The 26,334-nt window shown below is 40.2% G+C and overlaps 2 protein-coding genes across 2 annotated transcripts in view; one reads left to right on the forward strand and one right to left on the reverse strand.

Annotated features, from left to right (window-relative positions):
* Positions 1-1,317: 1,317 nt before the first annotated feature.
* Positions 1,318-11,747, reverse strand: orc4 (origin recognition complex, subunit 4). Its single transcript, XM_033615667.2, has 14 exons — positions 11,633-11,747; positions 10,872-10,945; positions 10,704-10,780; positions 7,352-7,442; positions 7,140-7,215; positions 6,968-7,053; positions 6,846-6,894; positions 5,388-5,539; positions 5,128-5,301; positions 4,962-5,048; positions 4,762-4,870; positions 2,214-2,309; positions 1,843-1,910; positions 1,318-1,742 (listed from the first exon to the last, which is right to left on the reverse strand). The coding sequence occupies exons 2-14, from the start codon at positions 10,926-10,928 to the stop codon at positions 1,560-1,562; spliced, it is 1,305 nt and encodes a 434-aa protein (XP_033471558.2). The 5' UTR covers positions 10,929-10,945; positions 11,633-11,747; the 3' UTR covers positions 1,318-1,559.
* A 5,586-nt stretch (positions 11,748-17,333) lies between these two features.
* The window catches only part of mbd5 (methyl-CpG binding domain protein 5), a 41,193-nt gene continuing 32,192 nt past the window's right edge, over positions 17,334-26,334 (forward strand). Inside the window, exon 1 of the mRNA XM_033616213.2 lies at positions 17,334-17,386. The gene's annotated coding sequence lies outside the window, so the exon portion shown is untranslated. The remainder of the gene's footprint in view (positions 17,387-26,334) is intronic.

The raw sequence follows: 26,334 nt of genomic DNA on the forward strand, positions 1-26,334 counted from the left end.
CCTGGTTTTATATGAGAAGAGGAAAAGTCCGCTAGCTGCTAGGCTAATTTATACAATGTAAAATGCCATAGGCTTGTGCTAATAACGTTAGCATGTTGTATTTGTGGGGAAAATGTGTCCAGATAAAGACAAGTGTTTGTCTGTGAATGCTGCGAGTTATAGTGAAGCTGATTTGTGTATTTGTGTTTGAAACTGTCTCTATTAAGCCATGTTTAATGTGTGTTTAATGTGTGTTTAATGTGTGTTTTGAATCACACATTTCCCCCACAAATATATGCTAATGTTGTTAACACAAGCCTATGGCATTTTATATTGTATAAATTAGCCTAGCAGCTAGCGATCTTTTCCGCTTCTCATATAAAACCAGGGACAACAGCAACATTTAACAACGGTAACGTTATAAATTTAGCTCCATTACAGCTCACAAGGTTCACTGACAAAACAACTGTCTTATACTAAACACGTTTTCCAAACAAATATAACATGCTAACGTTATTAGCACAAGCTTATGGCATTTTACACTGAATAAATTAGCCTAGCAGCTAGGGAGGCTTTGTCTTCACAATTTATTGTTTCTTATCTCTGAAATAAAAGTAAATAAAAGCTTTGTTTCCACTGAGGAAAATGGTTTCAGGCATCCTATATAGAGCAGCTCTCAAAACTACAGTGTCCTGCCAGGGACAAACAGTGTGAACTGCCACATTTGCTGTGAAATAGACAACAGCACCTCCTACTGGCTTAAACGGGCAGCTGCTTTACTATATGATGCACATGAAATGTCATTTGTAACATTTGAGGTTTGCAGAAATGTACAATGCACATTTTCTTCTGACACTTGGGCTGCTTGAAACTCAAAATTTAGGACTTGGGACTTGCAAAACAATGACCTCTGTTTATGCATTATGAGTCTCTTAAAAGTTTGTTTGAACTTCACATTTGTAAATGGTTTACAAGGCAGGAGAAGACTTAACCTGCTTCTTCATCAGCTTCCACTGCAGTGGAAAATTATTATCATTATTATCAGGTGTCACAATCACACAAATGCGCAATTACAAGTTTATAGCTGAAATTAAAAGTGCATTATTTCATGTAATGAGGGTGTTTCTACTTCCTGTTGGCTGCAGTAAGCACCACTAGATGGCAGCATTCAGCAGATCACCAGCATGTCACCTGTTTCCAAACTTCTCAGTGTTTTTCAAGGTGAAATTCAAGAAGAATTTTTTGACAGACGCCTTGTTTTACTCACAATCTTATTAAAGAAGTCATTTATTTTAGTGAATGCATAATTTTACATGAAAAATGTGACCACAGAGATACAAAACCTACCATTTCTTTTATTTCCTGGAAACTGATCATTTACAAACGATGTCAAAACTCAGCTCTGGAACAAATTTGATATTCTGAGCACATGAAAATAAACTCTGACATGAAGCAGGCACTGCTGGCAGCCATGTTTTCTCCCCGGTTCAGCTCACAAACGCTCGATCTGTTGTCCAGTTCAGTATCTTTATGTGAGACAAACTTTCTCCAGCAGTGCAGCTGATTTTCTTGCACAAGTCCTAGCCAAACGCCGACATGGCCCACTGCGTGACGTCTGTGGGGCACTGTGGGTACTTCTGCAGGGCCTCCATGACCTGACTGTTGTCCAGCATGAGTCTCATCAGCTGGTACTCCCTCTGAGTTTTGGCCGACGAGCTGTCGACGGGCCGGATCAGCTCCAGCTGCTGCAGGTGCTCGAAGGCCTGAGAACGGGCAAATCAAAGTCTCAAAAGTTGGTAAGCTTTGTGTGAAAATATAGAGTTAAACAGCATATTAAGTGTCGTGAGAATGTTTTCTACAGACCTTCATGATGACAGGCTGCTCAAAGTTGTACATGGAGTTTGACTTCCTCTGCAGGAACTTCTTAAACTCTAAAAAACCAGGGAAATGTCAGACAAACAATCACACACAAGTAAGATAAAGGCTGACATTTGAATATTTTGACTCACGAGACTTTTAGTTTTAGTTTTGGTGATAAACTCTTATTTCCCTGCTGATTCATTTCATAAGCTCTTTGCTTTTTGGAAATTGCACCTATAAAACTCACTTCTGCTTTTATTGAAGCTGCGTATTTGCTCGAGCACTAAAACTAAAAGTCAGATTTCTCATGTCACCGTCTCGAGACATATCAGGTGTGTTTTTTATTCTCCAGTCTTCTCCTCTCTGTGTCGTACCGTTGTGAACCATTTGCAGATTGAACGGCTCTCCTTCGTAGACGTCGTTGAGGTGTTTCATGGCGATGATCAGGCACAGCTCCAAGATGGATAGACCTGAAGAGAGAGAGAGATGGGAAATGTTAAACAGTCGTACCAGAGGCTTAAAATTAGCATATTTTGGGGAAAACTATTGTAGCTTATAACCAAGAGAACAAATGGGCATAATGCCATGCACGGATTATAAAATTCTGGACCGATAGCGATTAAATCCTGATAGTGAGATGAGTCATTTCGCAGGGGTTGTGACAACAATGCCGGGTACACACTACACGATATCAGCCTGATTACAGCCCAACGCAGCGACGTACGGTGTCGGCTCGGATCATCAACGACAACGACTGTCGTACGTGATAATCCATCGTTTCATGTTGTGTAGTGTGTCATAGAAGACGACAACCGACTCCACGTCTGGGACACCTCACTATGTCCCGACATAAAGCCTAGCATGTTTGATTTTCTTTTTGTCGTTCACGCCTGTTCCCGTCACAGCCGTCACTTTGACCAATAGGAACACAGAGCGATCTGCTGCCAGACTGTACGACAACAACAGCCCAGGGTGTTTGATATTTCCTGTAGGGACGTTACCACACAGACTAAAAAGGAAACAGCAGAGGCACTTTATCAAACCGCTGAGTACTGCCATTAGCATCAAGCTAGCAAACAATGTTACCTCTTCATAACAGCTCCTTATAACCTCGACTGAGAGAATCCCTTCATTTTCTAAACAGGCTTTTATTGTGAAACTTTTACAGGAACTTGTTGTGGAGGATTCAGTGACTTGCATGTTAGCATGTGGTACTTCAAATGTAGCTCCTGCCACCTGGTGGCAGTTTTGCGTAACTACAACATTTCGGCTTGCACGTTAACAGACACAGTGGCTGAAATAATGGGAATAATAATAATAAATACAGGACAATAATAACGATGACATCACACAGGTCATGAACAAGTACCAACGTGTAGTCTGTCATGTCTCTCGGCCAAGTCATGATACGATTAAGGGCCCGTCCCAATACCCCCCTTAGCCCTACCCCTAGATATGCACGTTTCCGTGAGAGGTAGTGGTGTCCCAATTTCTTTTTGCGTGTAGGGGTAAGGGGCATAACGAGGGGTAGTGGGTATGAAACTAGCCCTTCAGAGCGAGGCATTTCAGATGCTGACTTGCCAGAGAGGGGTAGATGTCGCCATGGCTACCACCGAGCAAGAGACGGGGAAAAAGGTTCATACATGTACGTATAATTTCGCAAATAAACATGGAACTTTTGTAAAAACGTTTTCGAATAACCGTATTTGTGTAGAGAACGGTATAACCATTTTTTATTGCTATTCACGATGTCTAGATTGGAGTTGACAGAAAGCTAGCCAGCTAGCTAACGTTACCGTCCTCAAGTTGCTTGTTAGCTAGCTAGCTAGCTCGCACTATCTGGCGTCTGTCACCTGTTCTGTTCTGCAAAATTGTCGGACTTTTCACATTACGATAACACGCCAGCTAGTATAACTATGCTGCCTCGTAATGTTAGCTGGTTAGCTAGCTAGCTAGCAGAAGTCCCCTGTCGTACATATCATTTCGTCGTCTGTCGTTCATCAAACGAAGCATGATGAATACAGCAAACACGATCGGTAGGATGAACTCAACCAGAGACTCCATTGTAGATGGCTCGCAGCTTCCTGTTACATATGCGTGAACGTAACCGACATGGTGACGTAGTGAGTGGTGTCCCAATTCCTAGGGAAAGATTTCAACCCCTACCCCTCGTTGCTTCATTTCGAGGGCCAAGAGGTAGTGGACAAGGGCTAGGGGTATTGGGATTGGGCCTAAATGACTCTACAATCACCTACTCTGACATGGTGACTGTTGGAACATATAAAAATGTCGTGTAGTCTGAACTCGGCATTAAAAAATGTAACCACTTTCTTACGGATGTCTCTGTTGCCACGCAAGTCTATGGAAAAAAAGTCTTCTTGGGCAAGGCATCATGTGACACTGTTTGACCACTACTTAAATCAGCTTCAAGGCCTCCTGCACTTCTTGGGGGCCTGAATGCAACGTTTGTTAGTTGTCACTAACAGCTAACGTTAACTAGCTCTCCTTCTGCCGATGTCAACAACAATTCATGGTTCACAACGTAGTGTCGTCAGGGAAACAACAGGGTGCATCCCCTGACAAGTCGATAGAGTTTACTGCCTCATGTTGGTGAAGATTCTCAGTCTTCCAGGTCATGGTAATCATAAGTGCTGTATCGTAGGGAATGGGACTCGCGTGAGTTTCTTGAAGACGTTTCACCTCTCAGTTCTGAAGGACCGTTTTCCAGAAACTCAAGCAAGTGCAGTTGCCTACGATACAGCACTGCGTCCTTTTGTCCTGAAGGCGTCACTTGTGAGTGAGTGAGGTGAGTCACACAGAGTACAAAATTTTCATACAAATACAATAATTATCGTACATTTGGCCACACTGATAACAGGTGCGAGTCCTATGTGTGACTGATTGTCACGATGATGTTCTTACCGTGCAGCATGTTCGCCTTGGCGTCTGCGAAGCACAGTCTGCTGGCATCCAGCAGGTCTGCAGGTCTGATGGCTGGTTTGGCCACAGACAAACGGCTCAGACACAACATCTGTAAACACAGAGTTACAGTCAGGTGTTAGCATCTCAAATACAAAGGCTGATGTCGTTTGTGACGACAAGAAAATGGAGGCGTGTTGTACCAGCAGCATGTGCAGTGAGCGGAAGTCTTTGCTGGAGTTGAAGTGTCTCTGTAAGACTTCCTCCACTGATTTGTCCGCACACAGCGTCTGAAGAAAGACGAACAGATTGTTTGATCATGAACTCCTGATTCCAGATGTTTAAACTGAGATCAGCTCCTTGAGTCACCTGTACGCTGGCGTTCCACTCCTGAGCGAACTTGCTGTCGGGGAAGTCGTCCGGCAGGCTGAGCTGTGTCTGGACCCGCTCCACGTACTCAGTGAACGTCGGGTTGCTGAGCAGGTGGATCTGACGGTGGGAAAACCTCGACTTCACCCGCTTCTCCAGCAGCTCCAGGACATCCTGCATGCAGACGAACCATCACGTCACTTTTAAAACCACCAGTGTTGTTTTATTTTAAAAGGCCAGTTTGATCGAGTGATTCTCACCAGTCTGCAGGTGACGCCGACCACAGCGATAGGAGCCTGGGCGGACTGGGAGACGTCAAACAGGTTGTAGAGAAGAGTCTGGTTCTTGTGGTGGGCGAACAGGTCGAACTCATCCAGGACGAACAACACGGAGCGGCTGCTGCTGCGATCACCTGAGCGACAGAGAGATGAAGGTGTGAAACTAAAACAGTAAACCACTAAGGTAACTTGTTTTCCCCTGTTTTTATGTCCACTAAAAGTGTTTGTTTTTGCCACTGACAGGCTCAGATTATTATAAGTGTCCGACAACATTATGGAAAGGATCCCTACAGAGATAGAGCTTTGTGTCAAAGAGTAAAATCCTTTTTTAGAACTAGAACAGCCCTGAAAATCGCCGTCACCAAACCCACCAGACTCCATTTAAATAAACAGCAGTTTTATTATTGTAAAACACACGTAATTGGAAGTCGACAGAAACAAAATAACAGTCAGAGGCACCATCTTGGTTCATCTCTCCACTGTTCCAACAATCACCAGCTCTGGTTTGGTTGAAACGAACCCTTAATACACACAATTAGATGTGAAAATATGTTGGATCTCTACGCGCTAAACTTACTGTTTTGTAAATGGAGTCTGGTGGGATTACTCTTAAGAGTCTGACATCATTATGGAAAGGATCCCGACAGAGATAGACCTTTTTGTGAAAGCGTAAGACCCTTTTTGTTTAAAGGAAATGGCCACTTTAGGGAGCGATCACACAGAGATGAAATGCAAAAAACGCGATGCCAGTAAAACCATTGTTTTCCTATGATATGGCACGTGTGACCGGCGTTCAATCGTCTTTTTAGACGGGCTTTTTCCGGCGTCTTTTTAGACGTGTGTTTTTGTAAACGCTTCTTTTTAGACGCCCGTTTTTGTAGACGCTTCTTTTTAGACATGTGTTTTTGTAAACAGACACTTCTAATGTCAATCTGAGCCTGTCAGTGACAAAAATCTCTGTCGGGATCCTTTCCATTACGTTGTCAGACACTTCTAATATCAATCTGAGCCTGTCAGTGACAAAAATCTCTGTCGGGATCCTTTCCATTACGTTGTCAGACACTAGTAATATCAATCTGAGCCTGTCAGTGACAAAAATCTCTGTCGGGATCCTTTCCATTACGTTGTCAGACACTAGTAATATCAATCTGAGCCTGTCAGTGACAAAAATCTCGGGATCCTTTCCATTATGTTGTCAGACACTTCTAATATCAATCTGAGCCTGTCAGTGACAAAAACACACTTTTAATGGACGTAAATCGACGATGAACAAAAGCCCATTAACATTAGTGGACTATTTTCAATATATGTTGCTCCTATTAATCAATTAGACGCAAAAACATGTGAAAATAGTATAAATTATAATAATAATAATAATAATAATAATAATAATAATAATTGAATTTAAAATGCTGAATTACGAGTGATGAATTTTCTCACCTTTCTTCAGCGCCTCCAGCAAGAAAGCCAGATTCTCTGCAAAGCTTCCCTGAAACGAAAAACAGGTATTTAGAGTATTTTATTGCATTTAAATGACATTGAAACTCTTCTTAAATACTTACAAACACTTTGTCACCGACGACGTTTTCCAGGTGGAGCTGCCGCGTTATTTCTTTCAGCGCTATTCTGTCGTCCGTCTGCAGGAGACCTGCGGCAAACAGGCAAGAAGTTAATTATCTGCACTTAAATTCAGAATAAATAGCATGAGGTCTGGTTGAGAGTCAGAGCCCGTACCGTTGAGGTGAACCTGCAGCAGGTTCTTCTGCACTTCCTGTTCCCCCAGCAGGTCTCTGAGCACACACTGGAGCAGCTGCAGACACAAAAACACACACAGACACCGTCAGACACCGTCAGACAACAGTACCCTCCCAGGATTTAAACACACGTCCGAAACAATCCATCATCTTTTTCGGACATTTTCTTTAAGCACGGCTTCAGAGGCTCACCATTGTCTTCCCCGCTCCCCTGGGACCCACGATCAGCACCGAGTTACTCTCCCCGTGGACGGCTGTCCGCTTCAGCAGCTCCAGGAGGTGTCTGGAAGCACAGTGTTGTGACTACAGTACCCATAATGCTCCTCCAGGTGTGGAATATTAAGACTTCTATGGTTAAATGTTCCCACTTAGAGCTCCGTCTAATGAGCGCAGACGATTAAGGTGGATTTCAGCACCTGGGACGCTCCTGTTGTGTTCGAGTCAGCTGGGAGCTTTCCAACCTCTAACTGGGACAGTGCTGTCAGCCAGGTAAGACTGAACTGGGTCACTGAGGCTCACACACAGACTCCAGGTCGTCTCTTTATCACAGATGACAAACCTACTACAGGTTTTATTTAGAGACTCACGGATTTTCCTCTGATTTTGTGAATCTAAAGTTCATCTTGCCCCATTTAACTACGACATATCTCTCAATGAAGAAGAGTTTGCTTGATGTGTCATTTCTAAACCTTTCATGATCTGTAAACGGCAACCTGGGCTTTAAAGGTCCAGTGTGTCAGACTCAAAGGGATTAGTGACATCTAGTGGTGAAGATTGCAGTTGCACGTCACAAACCAGTGTTTCTTGGTTTCTTGGAGACGGCTGCTAGAGCGATTTAACGCAGTGACATTTCCAGCCACGCAGCTCTTCCTCAGACTTCTGAAACATGACAGTAAGTCGCCATCTTGAATACCCACAGTGCTGCCCGAGCTTCCTCAGTGAGGCCTTTAGGAGCCTGATGTATGAGCCCAGTGAGATGGCCGCTAGCCCAGCACCTGCTAACGTCTGCTCACATTTTATCTCTTCCGACTTCAGACCCAGACGTTTGAGAGGTTTTTGACGGCAGCCGAAATATCCACAGAGGTCTCTTCCTCTCCAAAATAAACAGATTAGGTGATTTAAATCGGTAGAAACACTGAATAAAGAGGTTTCATGTTAAAAATCAGTGTTTATCCAATGGAGTTCAGCTCGTCGCAGAGGGGCAGCTAACTCTGACGACCAACGAGAAAACCTGAATGGTCATATCGAAGGTCAGTGTTTGGTTTGTCCGTTCTAGGCTACTGTAGAATCATGGCGATGCAACATGAGGACCTGCTCCTTATGTAGATATGAACGGCTCATTCTGAGGTATTAAAAACATAACAATTCTTTTAATTCAGGTGATTATACACTAAAGAAAACATGCTTTCTGTCAATGGAAATCATTCGGAATTAAAGTCTTTCCAGGTACATGGGAAATATTCATTCCGAATGAGGGTTTACACGGGAGATCAGTTTAATCGCCTTTATTCGGGTCCGCGCAAGGTTTGGGGCAGGGAAGGTTTCTGATTGGATAGGGGCGGGGCGGATGTTATGTCTGTTGAGGAGGAGAAGGGAGGTAGAAGGTTGAAGAAGGGAGGTAGAAGGTCGAAGAGGGGAGATAGAAGACCGCTCTGGACCATCTCTTGTTTTTAGAAGCTGCCATCTTGTCATGCACGCGCTATAAACGTCGTCGTGCCAGAAGGGCAAGGAAACGAGCATGTGCAGAAAGACCGGAATGAACTTAAAGAGGAATCAGTGTATACAAGTGCGAGAAATTCTTTCATTGGGAATTAGAAACAGAATATTCCAGCCCCTTACATTGGATTGAATTTTCAATCGCATTGGCCATTTTCATTTTGAATTAGGTGTTTACAAGATCACTTTTAATAGGGATGAACTTTCATTCCGAATGAAAAGGGAATTAAACTGTCCAAGTAAACGCACTCATTGTCAATTCCATTTCTAACAAGTCCTAGCTTCCTATTATTTTTTGGTCCTAGCTTCCAATTATTTTTTGGTCCTAGCTTCCGATTATTTTTTGGTCCTAGCTTCCTATTATTTTTTGGTCCTAGCTTCCAATTATTTTTTGGTCCTAGCTTCCTATTATTTTTTGGTCCTAGCTTCCGATTATTTTTTGGTCCTAGCTTCCTATTATTTTTTGAGAGTCACTTCGATGCACCACCTGACCTGGCATCTCGTGAGTGTGAAGCGTGTAAGACGACGTAAAAGGTTACAGTCTTTTACAGCTGCCTATTTAGTTAGTCTTAGTTTTATTATTGTTTGATTAAGTCGTTTAATACTCCGTTGATTTGAACATCCTGCAAATCAGTCAACTCTTAAACCAACCGAAGCACCCTGGATCATCAAACAGTGAGTACAATTAAACCAAAGACTGAGCTTATCATATCTTCCATTACGGCGTCTGTGGGCAGCTATTTTTGAGCGTATTTGGAAGCTGTAATTTGTTATATTGCATCTCTGCCAATATGCCCCTAAATCCTTCACACTGGACCTTTAATCACAGTAACTTACATTATTATTTTGGTGAATTGGGGCTGTTTTGGGGCAGAAAAAGCAATTTGAAGGTGGCTTTTTTCCCCCAATTTTCAACATTATATAGACCAAACGGTGACTTCAAAAAATAATAATCAAGTTAATAGATATATAAAGATATATGTCATATACAGCATGAGGCAGCTGATCACAATGACTCCATACACAATAATAATAATAGTATATTTTTTATAATATTATTAGAATTATTCATTAATTCTTTAAAGATATTATTATTATTATATTATTATTATTTTTAATTTTTTAGTTGATTTAGTACATTAATAGTAATTATAATAATTATAATAGTAGTAATAATAGTAATGTTATCGTGATTTAAAAAAATATTAAAATGTTATAAAATATATTTAAATTGATATTACTTTTTCATTCTTTTTTCATTATTATTATTATAACTTAACATTTTTAAAGTTATTATTTAAAAAACAATAAAATAATAATTTTAATTATAATTATTTTTAGAAATTAAAATAATTATTTAGAAATATTAAAAAATAAAATAAATAAAACGATAATGAAATGAAATATATTGTTTTCATTGTCATCTTTTTTTTAAATTACAAATTATTAATTTAATTTTATTTATTATTTGTTTGTTATTAATTTTAATTATCATTATTATTATGTTAAAATATTAAAATTATTATTTAAAAAACTAAAAAAATAATAATAAAAATAATAATAATAATATAATATAATATTTGTTCATTGCAGCACTAATCTAAACATTTTTAGACATGTAAAAATGTTTTTTTCCTCATTTATAGCCTTTCTGACTTTGCTAAAAACAATTAAAATCAATTAACTGACAATGTGCCTGTCTTTAATAGCAACCTAAGATCAAATGTCTCAACTACAGTAATAAAATTATATAATTGTGGTTATAACAAGGCGGAAACTCACCTCAACACACTCAATCAAAACAATAAAAGACATGAAATAAACCTACTTGTGTTGAGCCTCCACTCCCTCCGGCCTGTCAGGGAGCTGCTGATGGCAGAGCCGCTCCCTCAACATCTCCTGCACCTATAAAATACACATAAATAAAAACATATTGCAGCAACACATCACCTTAAACATCTTAGAGAGGGAATAAGTAATGTGTGCAGATACAAACCTGTGCGATGCATTCTCCCACTGGCAGATAGACAGCCTTGATCTTCCTCTTGCTCATGCTGCTGTGACTCTAAACTGCAAAACATGTCACCAGTTAACATACATGACATCAGTGGTGCCCAAAGTGGCACCCTGAGAAAATGAAAACTGCTTCAGTCTGGTTTGAGTCCATTAAGCTGCACCACAATGTGACAGTGATTATATTAAATGGCTTTCCCCTCGTTTAACTAAGCCTCGACAGCTGACTTTGCCAAACTCCAGTCAAGTACTTGTCAAAACACAATGATCTCGCTTTGTCACATCTGTGCATTAATGTAACAACAATGACTAACACTATAATTAATGAGGACATATCACCATTTAATTCGGCATACAGCTCGTGCAACAACAAGCATCTATTTGAATACAATCTACACTTATAGTTACACACACTCATAGATGCTTCGGAGCTGTTTTCTGCAATATATTAAAATCCGTGACGCCTTGGTGAATGGTATGTATGCCGAATTATAAAGTGAGTCGTACATATTCAGACGCAATCGCAAGGTTTATTCAAAATTAATGAATAGTTGTCGGAAATCAAGGAAGTACTAATTTATCGTAATGTTATAATGGAGTTTGGCGTCATTCCGTCTCCACGCTGTACTGACCGTTAGCAGCTCGTGAGTCCGCTCTGTCCTCGCGATCTACTTTGATAATGTTCTCACATTAACGTTAGTCTGTCTGTAAATGTACACACATGACAATAATGACGATTCATACCTGAAATAAACAGCAATCCACCTCCTGAGAGGTCTCAATCTTCGCGGGAATACTGGTCTGCCAGCAATGACGACTTCCGGCTTTGACTGATTCTCCGGTTCTGATTGGCTGAGGCGCAGAGTAGAAATGCACTGTCACATAGAGCGTGAGGCAGCTGACCACAATGACTCTATACGAAATAATAATAATAATAATGATAATAATAATAATAATAATAATAATAATAATAATGTTGTAATTCTTTTAAAATTATTTAAAATTATTTTAAAAATTAATATTATTAATAATATTTATAATCATTATTATTATTATTACTTTAAAATTAAATTACATATTAGAATTTTTTTTAAATAAAGTTATAATAATGATAATATATGTTGTTGTTTCTGTTATAATTATTTAAGAATATCTAAAATTATTCATAAAATTCATATTATTAGAATTAATTGTAAATATTATTATTATTTTTAGAAATTAAAATAATTATTCAAAATATAAAAACTAATATATATAATATAATACATTATATATATATATATAATATATATATATAAAAACTTAAAATAAAAGTAAATTAAAATATTATTACAATAAAATATGTTATATGTTATATAAAAAATATTTAAATTATTCTAAAAATTCATGTTATTAGAATTAATTGTAAATGTGCTAATTATTCAAAATATAAAAACTTTACAATAAAAATAAATTAAACTATGTATTATTATAAAATACTGTGTTATCATGTAAAAATTGTTTCAATTCTAAAAATTCATATTATTAGAATTAATTGTACACCTTATTATTATTTTTAAAAATTAAAAGAATTATTCAAAATACAAAAACTTTAAAATAAAAGTAAATTAAAATATTTATTATAATAAAAGATGTTGTTATCATATAAAAAATATTTAAATTATTCTAAAAATTCATATTATTAGAATTAATTGTAAACTTTATTATTATTATTTTTAAAAATAAAATAATTATTCAAAATATAAAAACTTTAAAATAAAAGTAAATTAAACTATGTATTATTATAAAATATGTTGTTGTTATCATGTAAAAATTGTTTAAATTATTCTAAAAATTCATATTATTAGAATTAATTGTAAACTTTATTATTATTATTAAGAATTAAAAGAATTATTCAAAATACAAAAACTAAAATAAAAGTAAATTAAATTATGTATTCTAATAAAATATGTTGTTGTTATCATGTAAAAAATATTTTAAATCATTTTTACATTTCAACTAATATTAGAATTAATTTTAATTATTGTTGTTAGTTAAAAAGGAAATTAATTATTTAAAAAATAAAAATAAAAAAAATATGTTGTTGTTATTGTTGTTGTTGCTACACTTATTGAAAATACTATTAGATTTAATTTTGATTATTATTGTCATAAAATAATTATTTAAAAATATTAAAACTTAAAAATAAAATTGAACTTTAATTAAATATGTTGTTATAAAAAACATATTTTAGATAAATATTATTAGTTTAATTATTGTCATTATTATTATTATTAGTAGTAGTAGTAGTATATAGCAATTTATGTACATTAATCAACATTTTATTTGTCTTTAAAAGCATCTTTGAAATGACCACATCTTTGAGCATTTGCATTTGCAGCAGTGTTTTTGTCTAGAGAAATCGTATCTTACAAATACTTTGCAAATACATGATGTAAATAATTTTAGTAACGCCCAGGTTTATAGCTGAAATGTTTAACACAATATGCGTCTTTTTGTTTATCTTTTTATTCTGTCTTCAAACCTCCTTATTATTTTTTTCAGTGTGTGTTTCTTGCTTTTAGTCTTTTTATTGCATTTACTTTTATTTGTGTGGTTTTATTGTTTTTATTTCTACTTGTCATAATCATCCGTCTAATTCCTGATGTTTTTACATCTTATCTCTTGTTTCATTTTCCTTAATTTTTTTCTTTGCTTTAGTTCTGCATTAGTTTGTCTTCTATTGTTATGTTGCCTCTGGGGTATCTTGCTGCTGCTTTCAAAGCACTTTGTAAACTCTGCCTTTAAAGGTGCCATATAAATAAATATTATTATTACATTTTCTCTTAATTTCAGCCCATATATCCCACCTTGCAGTCTTTACTCTCAGACAAGCAACATCTACTCAGGACTCAGTAATAAATTTTAATTTTAGAAAACATCTGTGTGATCCTGACAAAATTTGGAGGTGTGATGAAAAGCATTTCCAAAGATGACACTGATTGCCCTACCAGAGGCAATTATATGCAATTATAAATTACATTTTTTTAAAGCCATAACCGCCACTGCCGCTCTGACTTTGATAAAATTAGGAGGGATGGTTCATCTGAAAGGCTGCGCAACATCTTTTACTCACTCACAATGATGACGGCGCTCTGGAGATACTTAAACGCTTCCTGTGACTTTTGGTTGACTGATGAAAAAAGCACAATAAACCACCAGATATCTCGCAAATCGTCTCCCGGTCTCCGCTCACATTTAGCCTGTCACATTATTCTAAAATACGGCTCTCGGCTCACACATTCAGCTCTGTGTTTGCCCTTAAAAATACATGAAGCGCTCCTTTTAGAGCAGCCATACACTGAATTAATTTAACGTCTCCTCAGGTTTGACCTTCAGACAGAACTCCAGCATTTGCACCCTGAGCTGCGTCTCCTTTTCACTTCAGATGACTGAACTCCTCCATCTTTGAGCTTTTGTGACCTTTATTTATCCAGGGAAATTATTTTGCTGAGCGTCTCTTTTTGCTTCGCCGCCGCTGTGTTTCATATTTTTATATTTTCATAAACACATATAACTGGGAAACAACCACAACACTGCAGTTTGTACTTTTTCATCTCCAGTAGAAATGTATTTTTCTGTATTCCACTCATATTATTTTAATAATTCAACAATGTCTCATAACAGCTGATGAATTGCTAGAGGTGATGCAGCCAGTGTTAATAGTTTTAAAATTAAAACCTTCCAATTACTGTAATTAGTTATCAACATTACAACAATTTGCAGCTAATAGTATTAATCTTGTTAACACAATACGCCTCATTAATGTGACACAATACCTCCGAGCTATCAGCTGCCGTTAATGGGATTATTATTAGTGAGTTTTATTACATCAACAAGGAGGTGATTGTGTTTTATTTTAACCCTGACAAAGAATATTTGCTTTGAATATTATGTGTCTGTTCTCTGCTGTCGATTGCGTTAAATACTGAGGTTTAATATGAGTTTTAAATAATCACACAGGTGTTTTTTACAGTTGTAAATATGTTTTTCTTTCCTGTTAATCTATACAGTATATTAATTATGCACAGACTTGAACACACATCACATCCATCACTGCTGTAAAACTACATACTGAAACCACACTGCTATTTCCTGTTCCTTTAAAGGCAACATGTTTGGTCATGGACCTGACGACGTCCAAGGTACCCTGGGTGTGTTGGTTGTTGATGTTCTGGGACGCCGTGTCAACTTCTGCCTGTTACATGTATTGTCTTCTTTCAAAATAAACTTCTGTTTTCACAGGAGATGTACAGTTTGCATGCAGTTTCTTTCAAAATAAAAGCACTACGTCAGTACACCGTGAATTGACACTTTTGTCCTCTAACAACTAACGCACGTGGTTGGATTGAGGATAAAAGAACAGGGTTTGGCTTTTTAATCTTTGGACAGGCGGGACTTTCACCGCCTTAACTTTTGTTCTTGTCCTGCTGCGTTTCTCCCTGACGCCACCAAGCGCTGTTAAACTTTAACCGCGACCGGCTCCATATCATGCTGACGTTAAAGGACGGCTTTTTTCATCACTGTCTAACGCCGCAAGTCACTGCCCAAGTGTCAGATTTCGACAACTTCGGAGTGAGACCAGGTTGTTAACGGCCACAGAAACAAAAATGTGCCATCAAAATGTTTGCTTTTCAGCAGCTGGAGGCGCTTTCTTGTAATTGTTTATGAGAATTAGGCTTTTTGTTCGCAATTTATGTGCTGCTACGCACCTCACGTTTCTGCACTCTAGACGCCTGGCGTTTTTGCCGGAGCGCTCTGAACTCAAGTTGAAAAAAATTCAATTCAAAGCAGAAAATTACCCAAAGTCATCTCCGCCTTTTTTTCCCCATTGCCCAATCAGATGAGTTGAGAGGCGGGCCTTCTGTGGTGGTCACGACAAGAAGTTTATATGGCCCGATGATAGACAGCAGGAGTTATCCGAAAGCAGTGGTTCCCAACTGGTGCAGCCTCAGAGTCCAGATTTCTCCTGAGTCATTAGTTCAAGGTCCACACAGTTTAATACGTTTAGCTCCATGGTTGCGTTTGGCCATGTCTTCACCCAAAAGTGCACCCAAAAATGAAAATTCAGCCATTATCTACTCACCCATATGCCGAGGGAGGCTCAGGTGAAGTTTTAGAGTCCTCACATCACTTGAGGAGATCCAAGGGGAGAGGAGGTAGCAACACAACTCCACCTAATGGAGGCTGACGGCGCCCCAGATTCAAACGTCCAGAAACACATAATTGAAACCACAAAATATCTCCATACTGCTCGTCCGTAGTGATCCAAGAGTCCTGAAGCCCCGACATAAAAAGCTAGTTTTCTGTCTCTAGCATGTAGCTTTCCCACTGAATATGCACAATAGCGTATCTCCTGCTGGCCCCGCCCACAAATTCCTGCTCAGTTCAACTTTACATTGTGATGACGTCACGGTTTTTTAAGCCGTTTTTCTTTGCTCCAAATATAAAACCTCCATGGATCAAAAATTCGTCCAGAAGAAGTCATGATTGACCTTGTTTCCAGGTCAAGGTGTGATGTCAACAAGATTGGCTGCAAGGCTGAGCAGTGTTCTTCGGGGCCCAATTTACCAATCCTAAGTCCCACTTCCTTAGTTACTGTTGCTAAGTGGACGAGTTTGACAATAAGAAACATGGCAGTGTCAGTTCTGTTTCGCTGGGTGCTTCGGTGTTTATTAGATAGTTTCTGGAAGTCAGCGAAAACTGCTCCTGCACTTTGTGTTCTGTGTCACCTGTATGTCTTCAGAATGTTGGTGGATAAAGCATAATTTACCTGTAGTTGAGTTTATCATGGCTGTAATAGCATATTACTATTGATTATTGAAGTGATTAGCTGTCAACTATTAAATTAATCAACTAATTTCCTCAGGAAAAAATATCATATTTGTCTGATTCCAGCTCTTTAAATGTAAATATGCTCTGGTTTCTTTCCTCCTCTGTGATAGCAAACTGAATGGCTATGTGTTTGGACAAAAGAAGACATTTGAGGACGTCATCTCGGGCTTCAGGAAACACTGATTTTTTATCATTTTTCACCATTTTCTGACATTTTAGAGACCGAACAACTGATCAAATATGTGAGAAACTGTTAGTTGCGGCCCTTTTTCCCCAAGAAAGGTCACTGTCTTTTATTCTGTCGCAGGATTCAAGTCAAATAAGTGAAACAACAGGATGATTCCCTATTTAGGTGAAGCTCAGGGGCCCCTGGAGGCCCCCAGACCTCACTGTGGGAGCCTCACTGATCACTACATCCCTGTGTGAGTCACTCATTTCACCATTTCATTCCCAACTTTCTTTGCCATGCAGAGCTTATGTATGTGAGCTCTGGGGGTAACGTGCATCACCTCTCCCATCTGCTGGCTGCTCCTGCCTGCCTGCCTGCCGCGCATGCGCAGTGCGGCTCTCCATCATTTCCAATATCCCAGTGTAGGAGAACCAGCAGAGGCAGAGAACTAATGGGTAGGCTTCTTATTCTTATTTTTCCAAAGGTCAGAAACGCGCTGCCGCTCGCCCGTGTCACGGTTTCGGTGCCGGTATGCATTCGCAGGGATGCCCGGGTAAGAAGGAGCTGTTTACGGTTTGATTTGACGCAGACAGAAACGTTAGTGCCTGAAAAGCGTCTCTCTCTTCTTCTTCTTCGCTCTCTCTCTCTCTCTGCAAACGCAACGGGTTTGCACGGCTGTTAGCTAGCATGCTAAGCTAACCCGTGCTAACTCGGCCTGGCCCTGGCCTTGCCTGGCCCCCTTGGCTCGAAACCCCAACGCGGGCCTTGGTGCGTTTTACTTCGACAATATGGAGTCGGAATCTGGGCTGCGGGTCCCCAACGTGCCCGGTGGCGGTTTCGTTTCGCCAATTAAACGCTAAAACGTTACTAGCGTAGCCGAGCTCGCCCTCTAATTCATTTTCGTTACAACAAGCTAGCTGGCTAGCTTACCCAAGTAACGGTAGCTAGACAGCTGACGCTTGGCATGCTAACCCCCCAGCTAGTTCAGATGCTGTGTCCAATGCATCAAACAGCACAGGCACACAGCACTGATCCCGCTTGTTGACACGGCCACTTCTTCACGCCGAGGCCCGCACACGGTGGAGCTGCAGCCGCACGTCTCACCCCGTCACAAACCAAACATTGAACGCCACACGGCTGTGGCTTAATAAAGCAACACTTGGCACAGTTGATAAGCAGTCTGGCTAATGTTCACCAGGCTAATTGGCTGTTATCTAACGCTCAGGCACCTATGGTTGCTCTGGTAATGTACACAAGCGGTTGTCATGTCCTCCACATTTGGGGGAAAAGTCTTGTCATGGAGCTCGCGACGCAGCCAACTTGTGTAGCTGTCAACTTTGAAGGCTGCTGCAGGACAATATGGCTAATTTACCCCTGAAGCTAGCCTGTAGCCAGCTCTGTGGGGTTACAGCAAGATTTAAATGCTAGGTGGAGAATTAATGGATTTAATCTAGTCTGGAGAGAGCAGTGGTGGATGTCTTGGGTCAGTGACAGGAGAGCAGGGCTCACTGCTGTTACATTTTGGTGTTGCACAGTTTGTCCTTTTATCATGTCCAGGATTATGCTCCATAAACAGTGCATGCTTTGTGCAGGTACCTATTCTGTGCTTTGCTTCATTTGACAGCATGTGACAGCCCCTGCTCTCTTGGCACTGGATGCATTTTTAGATAATTTAAATGCACAGCTTTAAATGCACCAAAAATGTCCTGCACAGCAGTGAGCAGGGACATTTGTGACCATAAACGTGCCCCAGACTAACTAGTCAGTAGAGCATGCTATGTGATGAACTTCCTAAATATCGAAGATGACATGTAATACCACTGCAGCCCTCTATTTGACAGCATGTGACGGACGCTGATTTCTTGGCATTAAATGCATTTTTAGATATTTTAAGCATAGAGCACAGATTTAAATGCAGCAAAAGTGTCGTGCACAGAAGAAGGCAGGGACGCTTGTGACCATAAACGTGCCCCAGACTGCCTTATATAGAGCATATGACATGATTAACCTCCTAAACATGGAAGATGACATGAAATGTTGCTGTAATCCTGTGTTGCTTTATTTGACAGACCCTGATTTCTTGGCGCTAATTGCATTTTTAGGTAAAGGTTTTGAGTAAACGGCTCAAAATGCAGATTTGAATGCACAGAAAATGTCCTGCACAGAAGTGGGCAGGGACATTTGTGACCATAAACGTGCCCCAGGCTGCCTTATACAGAGCATGTGACATGATTAACCTCTTGAACATTGAAATGAAATGTTGCTGTAATCCTGACAACATTTGACAGACCCTGAGTTCTTGGCACCAAATGCATTTTTAGATATTTTAAGTGGCTTTAATTGCAGATTTAAATGCATCAAAAATGTCCTGCACAGAGGTGGCCAGCGACATTTGTGACCAGTAACGTGTCCCAGACCGCCTTATATAGAGCATACTACATGATAAACTTCCTAAACACGGAAGATGACATGACATGTCGCTGCAATCCTGTGTGGCTTCATTTGACAGCATGTGACAGACCTTGTTCTCTTGGCTTTAATTGCATTTTTAGGTATTTTAAGCTTAAAACACAGATTTAAATGCACCAGAAACATCCTGCACAGACGTGGGCAGGGACATTTGTGACCACAAACGTGCACTGGATTGCCTCATATAGAGTATAGTGCGTCATTAACTTCCTAAACATTTGCTTTATTTGATGGCATATGACATACCCTGATGTTTTGTTACTTAATGCATTTTTAGATATCTTAAGTGGACAGGTTTAAATGCATCATCCTGCACAAAAGAAGCAGGGACATTTGTGGCTGCCTTATATAGAACATACTACATGATAAACTCCCTAAACATGGAAGATGACATGTAATACCGCTGCAACCCTGTGTTGCTTTATTTGACAGTGTGTGCCAGACCCTGATTTCTTGGCACATTTTTAGATATTTTAAGTGTCTTTAAATGCAGATTTGAGTGCACAGAAAATGTCTTGTTTAGAAGTGGGCAGGACATTTGTGACCATAAACGTTGCCCAGACTGTCTTACGTGGAGCATACTACATGATAAAGCTCCTAATCACCGTCTTTATCAAGGTGACATATAATAGCAACACAATCATCCAAAATATGATCGGTCTGATTTTAAATGGTTAAACACCAAACTCACACAATAACACAAACTAAGTAACTGACTGAAATAAATAGCTCTAAATAGCTTTATTCGTCACTACAACCCAAAATGCTGGTAAACTCCAGTTCTCCTGCAGTCATCATTTAAAGATCCCGTCCTGATCTGAGTCATGAGTCAGCGGGTGAAGTTTACCAGCTGCCGCACCAGCTAGCCAGCAGATAAAAAGTTTCCGTGTCCCGGTCAGGATGAGTCAAGACAATTAGACGTGATTGTGGGTTGGACAGACCTTAAAGGCAACTCCAATGATCACAACAGCAAATGAAGAGCTGCTGCTGGGGTGCATTCACGTCCCTGTAGAATCAGGACAAGACAGACAGAAAGGGACGTCTTGACCACGCAATGAGATGCACACGAGCCACTTTGTCTGATCATATTCTTTCAAATTTGGACATTGAGAGAGAACATTTTCATTTACATAAGCTGCCATCCTTAATGGACTGCAAATTCAGTTACTCAGGAACCTTTGGCTGCAGTTCCACTTGTCATTTTGATGCGATTTCTTATCTTAAACATTTTCTTTCTTCCTTTCTGAGGCTGCATTGCTGCAAGTCCACAGTGGCTGTATTTATGTCTTCTTCTGCATTAACTCTTGCTCCGTACTGCTCATATGAAGTTTGCAGCTGGATTGAGTCCAAGCTGTGTAGAATTCCCATCGCATGCAAGGCTCCTTCTTCTTCTTCCTCTCCCCCAAAATATGTTAACAGTGGTGCTGCATCTTTTCCTAAAACAGGAAATACTTTTATTATCGTCGATTGCTTTCGCTTTTCATCTCTCACCTTTTCACACAGGTCAGATTTACTGTCCCGAGTGCCACACAATGCAGTCTCGTCTCAAATCGCAGACATCAGTGACTGTGCAGTGACGTCAGGCTTCATGTTACTATCCTTGTCATTTATTAAGGGCATTCCTCCCCAGCATCATTTGGGAGGGCAAAACAATAATGACAACGACAGCACATGCTAAGGACAAAACGAGGACATGGGGGAACATTTACAGGACTAAATTTAGGGTCCACTCCCAAAATGATCCTCCACTGCTTTGTCTCAAAGCTACACAGTTTCCTTTTGTTTTTCTAGCAGTGATTGTACAGCATCTTGAAATCGTAGTATCTTCTCTACATGCGCTCTTGGCACTAATAAGACATGATCCACAGTTGCTTAGTGTGATAGCGATGTGTGCTTATCAAGCGTGATGCTGTAAAATCGGGGTCGACTAACATTCTGACTCTTCAACCAATCGAGCGGGTGACACAGAAATTAAAAATCTGCATGTTATCTCTAGATTAACTTGCCATAGTTTTTTTTTGCTGTTGCCGGTGTGTTTTTTTAATTCTTTGCAATGGGAAAGCCACATATTTAAAGTACGCCACAAACGGCAGCAACATTTTATGCACCTTTTTCGGGGCAATGGGGGGCGTGAGCAAGTAACAAAACGTGTAGCTCAGCGTGTGACGTAAACAGTGACGTGGGAGGGAAGCCGCGGGCTGGTCAGTCCTTCGGCGAGTCTCTCGTAAGTCGGCCCGTCCTTCACCGTCCCCGTCATCTGCCGGTTAATGGCCTCTTCGTTTGCGAGGACAAGGAGGGCGCGCAATTCTTTGTCTCCCCAGTTGCTCATCTTTACAGTGTCTGCCAGGTTTGTGTTTCCCTCTTGCTACTAGCTGCTCGCTAATTCCTGCTATCAGCTGTTTCCTGTTTATCCACCGCCAGTGGGTCGCACGTGCGGTGTCATCAACAGCTCCTCCCACAAGTCTTCAACAGCTTTTCAAACTAAAAGGGTTCCGCCAATATGACTACCCTACGAGGTGGAAAATTGGGCAAAAAAGGGGCTTTTGTTTGGTAGTTCTAATGCAGCCAGTACTCTTAAATGTAGGCCGGGTTGTTACCAGATGGTATCAGATGCGTCACTGCTCCGTACAGGTCTCGTGGTGTTTCCTCTTCACTGTCAATGCAGTGGAACGTCTGCACCTTCATCATCCATGGATCTTGTCCTTTCTAGCTTCACCTTTTAGTATCGAATCAGTGTGCTAAGTAGGGCTGCAACGATTACTCGACTAATCGATGACTACTTGACTGTTAAAATAATCGGTTACTATTCTAGTTGTCGACTAATCAGTTTGAGTCATTTCTCATAGAAAAGTACTATAAAAGTACCCCAAAATACTCTTATTGCAGCTTCTTATGTTCACATATTGGCAGCTTGACACGCTCTCCCATGATGGTGAACTAAAACCCTTTGGCGTGAGTACAAAACAAGACGACATAATTTTGGGGTTTGGGAGAGACAGACGAACATTTGATGAGTCGAATAATCGAAGAAATAATCAACAGATTAGTCGACAATGAAATTATCATGAGTTGCAGCCTTAGTACTTATGACAGCTTATGACAATGGAAATGCAAAAACAGATATTTTAATGTTTAAAAAACTGAACTCAACTGAATGAGGCTAGAGACGAGCTTCCGCCTTCCCTTCATCTAAAACAAGGGCCAGAGCAAGTGCTCTACCTCGTGCAGACATGTCTACTTGTGCAGATATTTCACGTTATGGCAACTGAACGCAACCAAAGTGCCTCGCTGAGAAAGCCGTGCATCTTTTCAGCGCTCTGGCGCTCCTAGCTGGGCATTTTCAGAATAGTGCCTGATGTTTTCGCTTATGAAAAACGCTCATGAAAGTAACGACAGCCACCAGTGACAATTTGGCACCCAGAAGGTATCAGCCCTACTTGATGCGATTTTTTTATTAGTCGTCATTTTGAAGATCTGCTCAATTTAGGAATTGTTGGATCAAAGCCTTCTTTAAACATTAAAAAATATGTTTTCAACCTACATACCGCTCTGCGTATCATGCGTACTTAACAGCAGTGCAACACTTTATTATGAAGTCTTAAATGTGGCGTTTCTGCTCTGTGTCATTTGAAACAGGAATGTAAACGTGATACCATACACGTATTGTACAGTTAATGAAGCTTTATAGTGCTGGCTCCATTGCATTGAATGACAGTTGATGCCCTGTATCCTGACGAGGCTGAAATATATCTGCTTTTGTTCATGTTAATCTGCCGAAAAATCCCTCAGCTATCAATTTGAATCACAGTACCCTACATGTGGTACATCCGTAGCCGTTGTAACCCTGACGTGTAGTTCCAGTTTTGAGGCAGCGTTCCCCATCGACAGCCGAGCTACAGCAGCTGTGTGTCCCACAGTTTTAGCTGGTCCATCTTCCCTGCTGCAAGCTGCAAAGCCTACTGTCAGGCTTCAATAAAATATCCACCTTAAGATGTTTTCAATGCAGTAATAATTGAATTCATGCCGCATTTCTGGTCAGCTTTTATGTCCCCACAATGTCCCGAGTTCGACCACCTCTCTGCTCCTCTCTGTCCTTCCTCCCTGTCTCTCCGTCTCCTTCCTGCTTCTGTGAACAATAAATGCGAAAAGGCCACAAACATAATCTTAAAAAAAGATCAGCCTGCAGTAAAAGGTTACAGATTAGCAGGTACCACATGTAATTTGGACATTCTTGAGAGTCAGGAAATGGTGGGGGAGAAATGGGCAGTAAAATGGTGAGAGCTGGGATTTAAATTTGTGCTTTCATATTAGCACGGTGGTAGATTTAGATCCTGTTGCTCTGCTAAAGGTTAAGATGAAAACACTTGGCCATGGCACCTATGTATTTTTTAATCAGAATGTCTTGGCTTTGAATCTGATCCAGGACTTTTGCTGCACATCACTCCCCGTACCCCATCTTGCCTATTTCTGAATTGAGCAAACAAAATACAGAGGTTACACGTGTCACGGCCGGAGGTGTTCTCAAACAGCAACTCTGCACTGAGCACGTGTTGGAGAAATAATTCCTTGTCTCCTGTGTTGTGAACGCAACAGAAATTTCTCTGTCACCTCTGCGTTTTCCAAACATGGAGCTTCTGGGAAATGAGATTTTAACGATGTGGTGGTTTCTGTGATAGGACACTACGCACCTCTCCTGAGATGATGAGATGCGACTGTTGCTGCAGCGTATCTCCAGATAAACAGCATACGTTTTAACTGCTGCCTCATTTTTACAAGCGCTACCTTCCGTACCTCCCTCTCTTCCTCTGTGGTGGTGTCACTGGGTTCGGTCTCAGCAGCTCACAGGGCAGTTATGAGTCAGCAGCACCGGCGGCTGAGAGGAGGCTTTGCATGGAGCTCCATCACTCACGTACTGAGTTCAGCCCAATTTACCAGCTTTGATGGGCCCCTACCAGTGTTTGAAATGTCTGAGAGAGCTGCCAGTGTTGCTGCGCAAAAAATAAAACAGATTTTTGTCGTCTAGCCATTGTGATTAGCAGCATTTTAATGCATGCAGTGATTTCCTGATCCGTATTATTTCTTGAACTGATCAGTGTTTTCTATATAAAGCCTGATCTTGTTGTTCATTGTAAAACGTTGACTCTGAAAGCCTCGTATTGAAGGTATTCCCAAGCAGACGTTGAGACCGAAAACAGCCCTGCGTTCAAACAACGTAAAGAGCTGCGTTGGTGGGGGTGTGTTGCTTCAGGCGCTGGTATATGACATGAAATATGATCCAGTATGAGTAACAGATCTGTGAATTTGAAGGCTTATTAAACCCCAAAAGACTGCACTACAGCTTGTAATACTCTCACATGGGATTTTACGACTATGAAAGGCATCACAGCTGTAATTGTTTTATTTTTGTGCTGCTACGATGGTTAGGTAAACAGTAGAACGTAGCATTGTGGTAAAAGTCGTACATCTATCAGAGAGAAATCCTTACGACTGGGGCACGACATCGGCATCGTTGGCTTGATTCAGTGGAAATGATTAAATGATTTATGCAGTGTTTTTGCCATGATTTTTAGATTCTTATTTAGTTTTCGTTTTGTTTTTTAAGCTCTGCGGCAGCTCTCCCACCAGACTACCACAAGCATATGCACGCGCTTCATATAGTAACCCTGTGTTTCCCATACATTGTTGTATTTAATCTTTTTTCATTGTAGAGGTGTCTGCGGGTCATATCCTTCTTGTCCCGCTTTCTCTCTCTCTCTCTCTCTCTCTTTATCTGACCAAAAATGAGCAAAAATTTAGGGGTGTCCCCGACTAAGAATCTTCAAAGTCGAATCTGATTTGACAGATTTCTCCTTTAGCAGACTAATCGCCAAATCATGTTGTTTTTCCCGTCATTGATAAATGAGCTCATTTGTGTCAGTTTCCGCTCCAGAGAAAAGAGCTAAAACACCCAAATAAACAAATATAATTCTTCAGTTGGCACAATAAGATAATAATAATAAAAGTAAAAGGGTTATCATTTTATCTTTCTTTATTCCTTTCACTTCATCAAGGTATGATGCTCTAGATGAGCGCAGACGCGCTGCAGCCTCATCCATGTCTTCAACAGGAGTCGTTTCTGACTCGTCAGAACTTGCCATTTCATTCACAAATAAACATCCAAAAACATCATCAAAAGGTTTAGAAACAGTTTTCCTTCTTTCTGACTTCAAGTTACTTCATTAATCAGCTCAGGTTCATACAAGTTCATCCACATGGACCGTGTGTCACCGCGCTCAATTGTTTGGCCACATCGGACAAAAAGTAGCCAAATAAAAAATCAGAGTCTGTCAAGAAAACAATCAGCGGTGAAATTCGTTTCAAGACACTTCAGGTAAACGAATAATCCTTCAAAAAAGTTTGATTTGAGAGCACATACCTCCTCCAAAGTGTTTGTTTATGTGCTCCGCCATTGTAAATCACCGTAGGCCTCGATGCTGCTCTGATGGTCCTGCAGCGCACTCACTCACCTCAACTTATTTGGATCAAGCAACTGGGTGATTTATTCATGCATAGTAATGATTTTGCCTACTGATTAAACGCACGCGTCATTTTCAGTTTTTTATTAACAGAAACTAGGCTGATGTTTGTATCAGAATAGGCTATATATCATGAATTACTAGAAAACAAATACATTCTTCAAGATGTTCAGCAGCAGTGAGCACCCCCATATAGTCAGAATGGTACGGTCTTGTTTCATAACCACATTTTGCGATGGCAAGACTGGCAGTCGAATCAGACTTCTCCGAACCGAATCGTCGACTGTTCGGGGTCACCCCTACAAAAATTAGCTGCTAGCCACCCCATGGTCCTTTCGCTTTGCTCTCCACCACTGTGGACTGCTTCCCTGGGAGAACAGCAGGCAGCAGCTCGGGAGGTGGACCTTCGGTCGGCAGCT

This window comes from Epinephelus lanceolatus, chromosome 24 (genome assembly GCF_041903045.1).
Source record: "Epinephelus lanceolatus isolate andai-2023 chromosome 24, ASM4190304v1, whole genome shotgun sequence".
Taxonomy (NCBI): Eukaryota; Metazoa; Chordata; class Actinopteri; order Perciformes; family Serranidae; genus Epinephelus; species Epinephelus lanceolatus.

Excerpts from the sequence above, each read along its gene's own strand:
- orc4 (XM_033615667.2), bottom strand. The coding sequence starts at position 10,928 with ATGAGCAAGAGGAAGATCAAGGCTGTCTATCTGCCAGTGGGAGAATGC. Across the intron at positions 4,871-4,961 it reads GCTCACTGCACATGCTGCTG|ATGTTGTGTCTGAGCCGTTT; the intron begins GTACAACACGCC and ends CTGTGTTTACAG. Across the intron at positions 2,310-4,761 it reads CAAGGCGAACATGCTGCACG|GTCTATCCATCTTGGAGCTG; the intron begins GTAAGAACATCA and ends CTCTCTCTTCAG.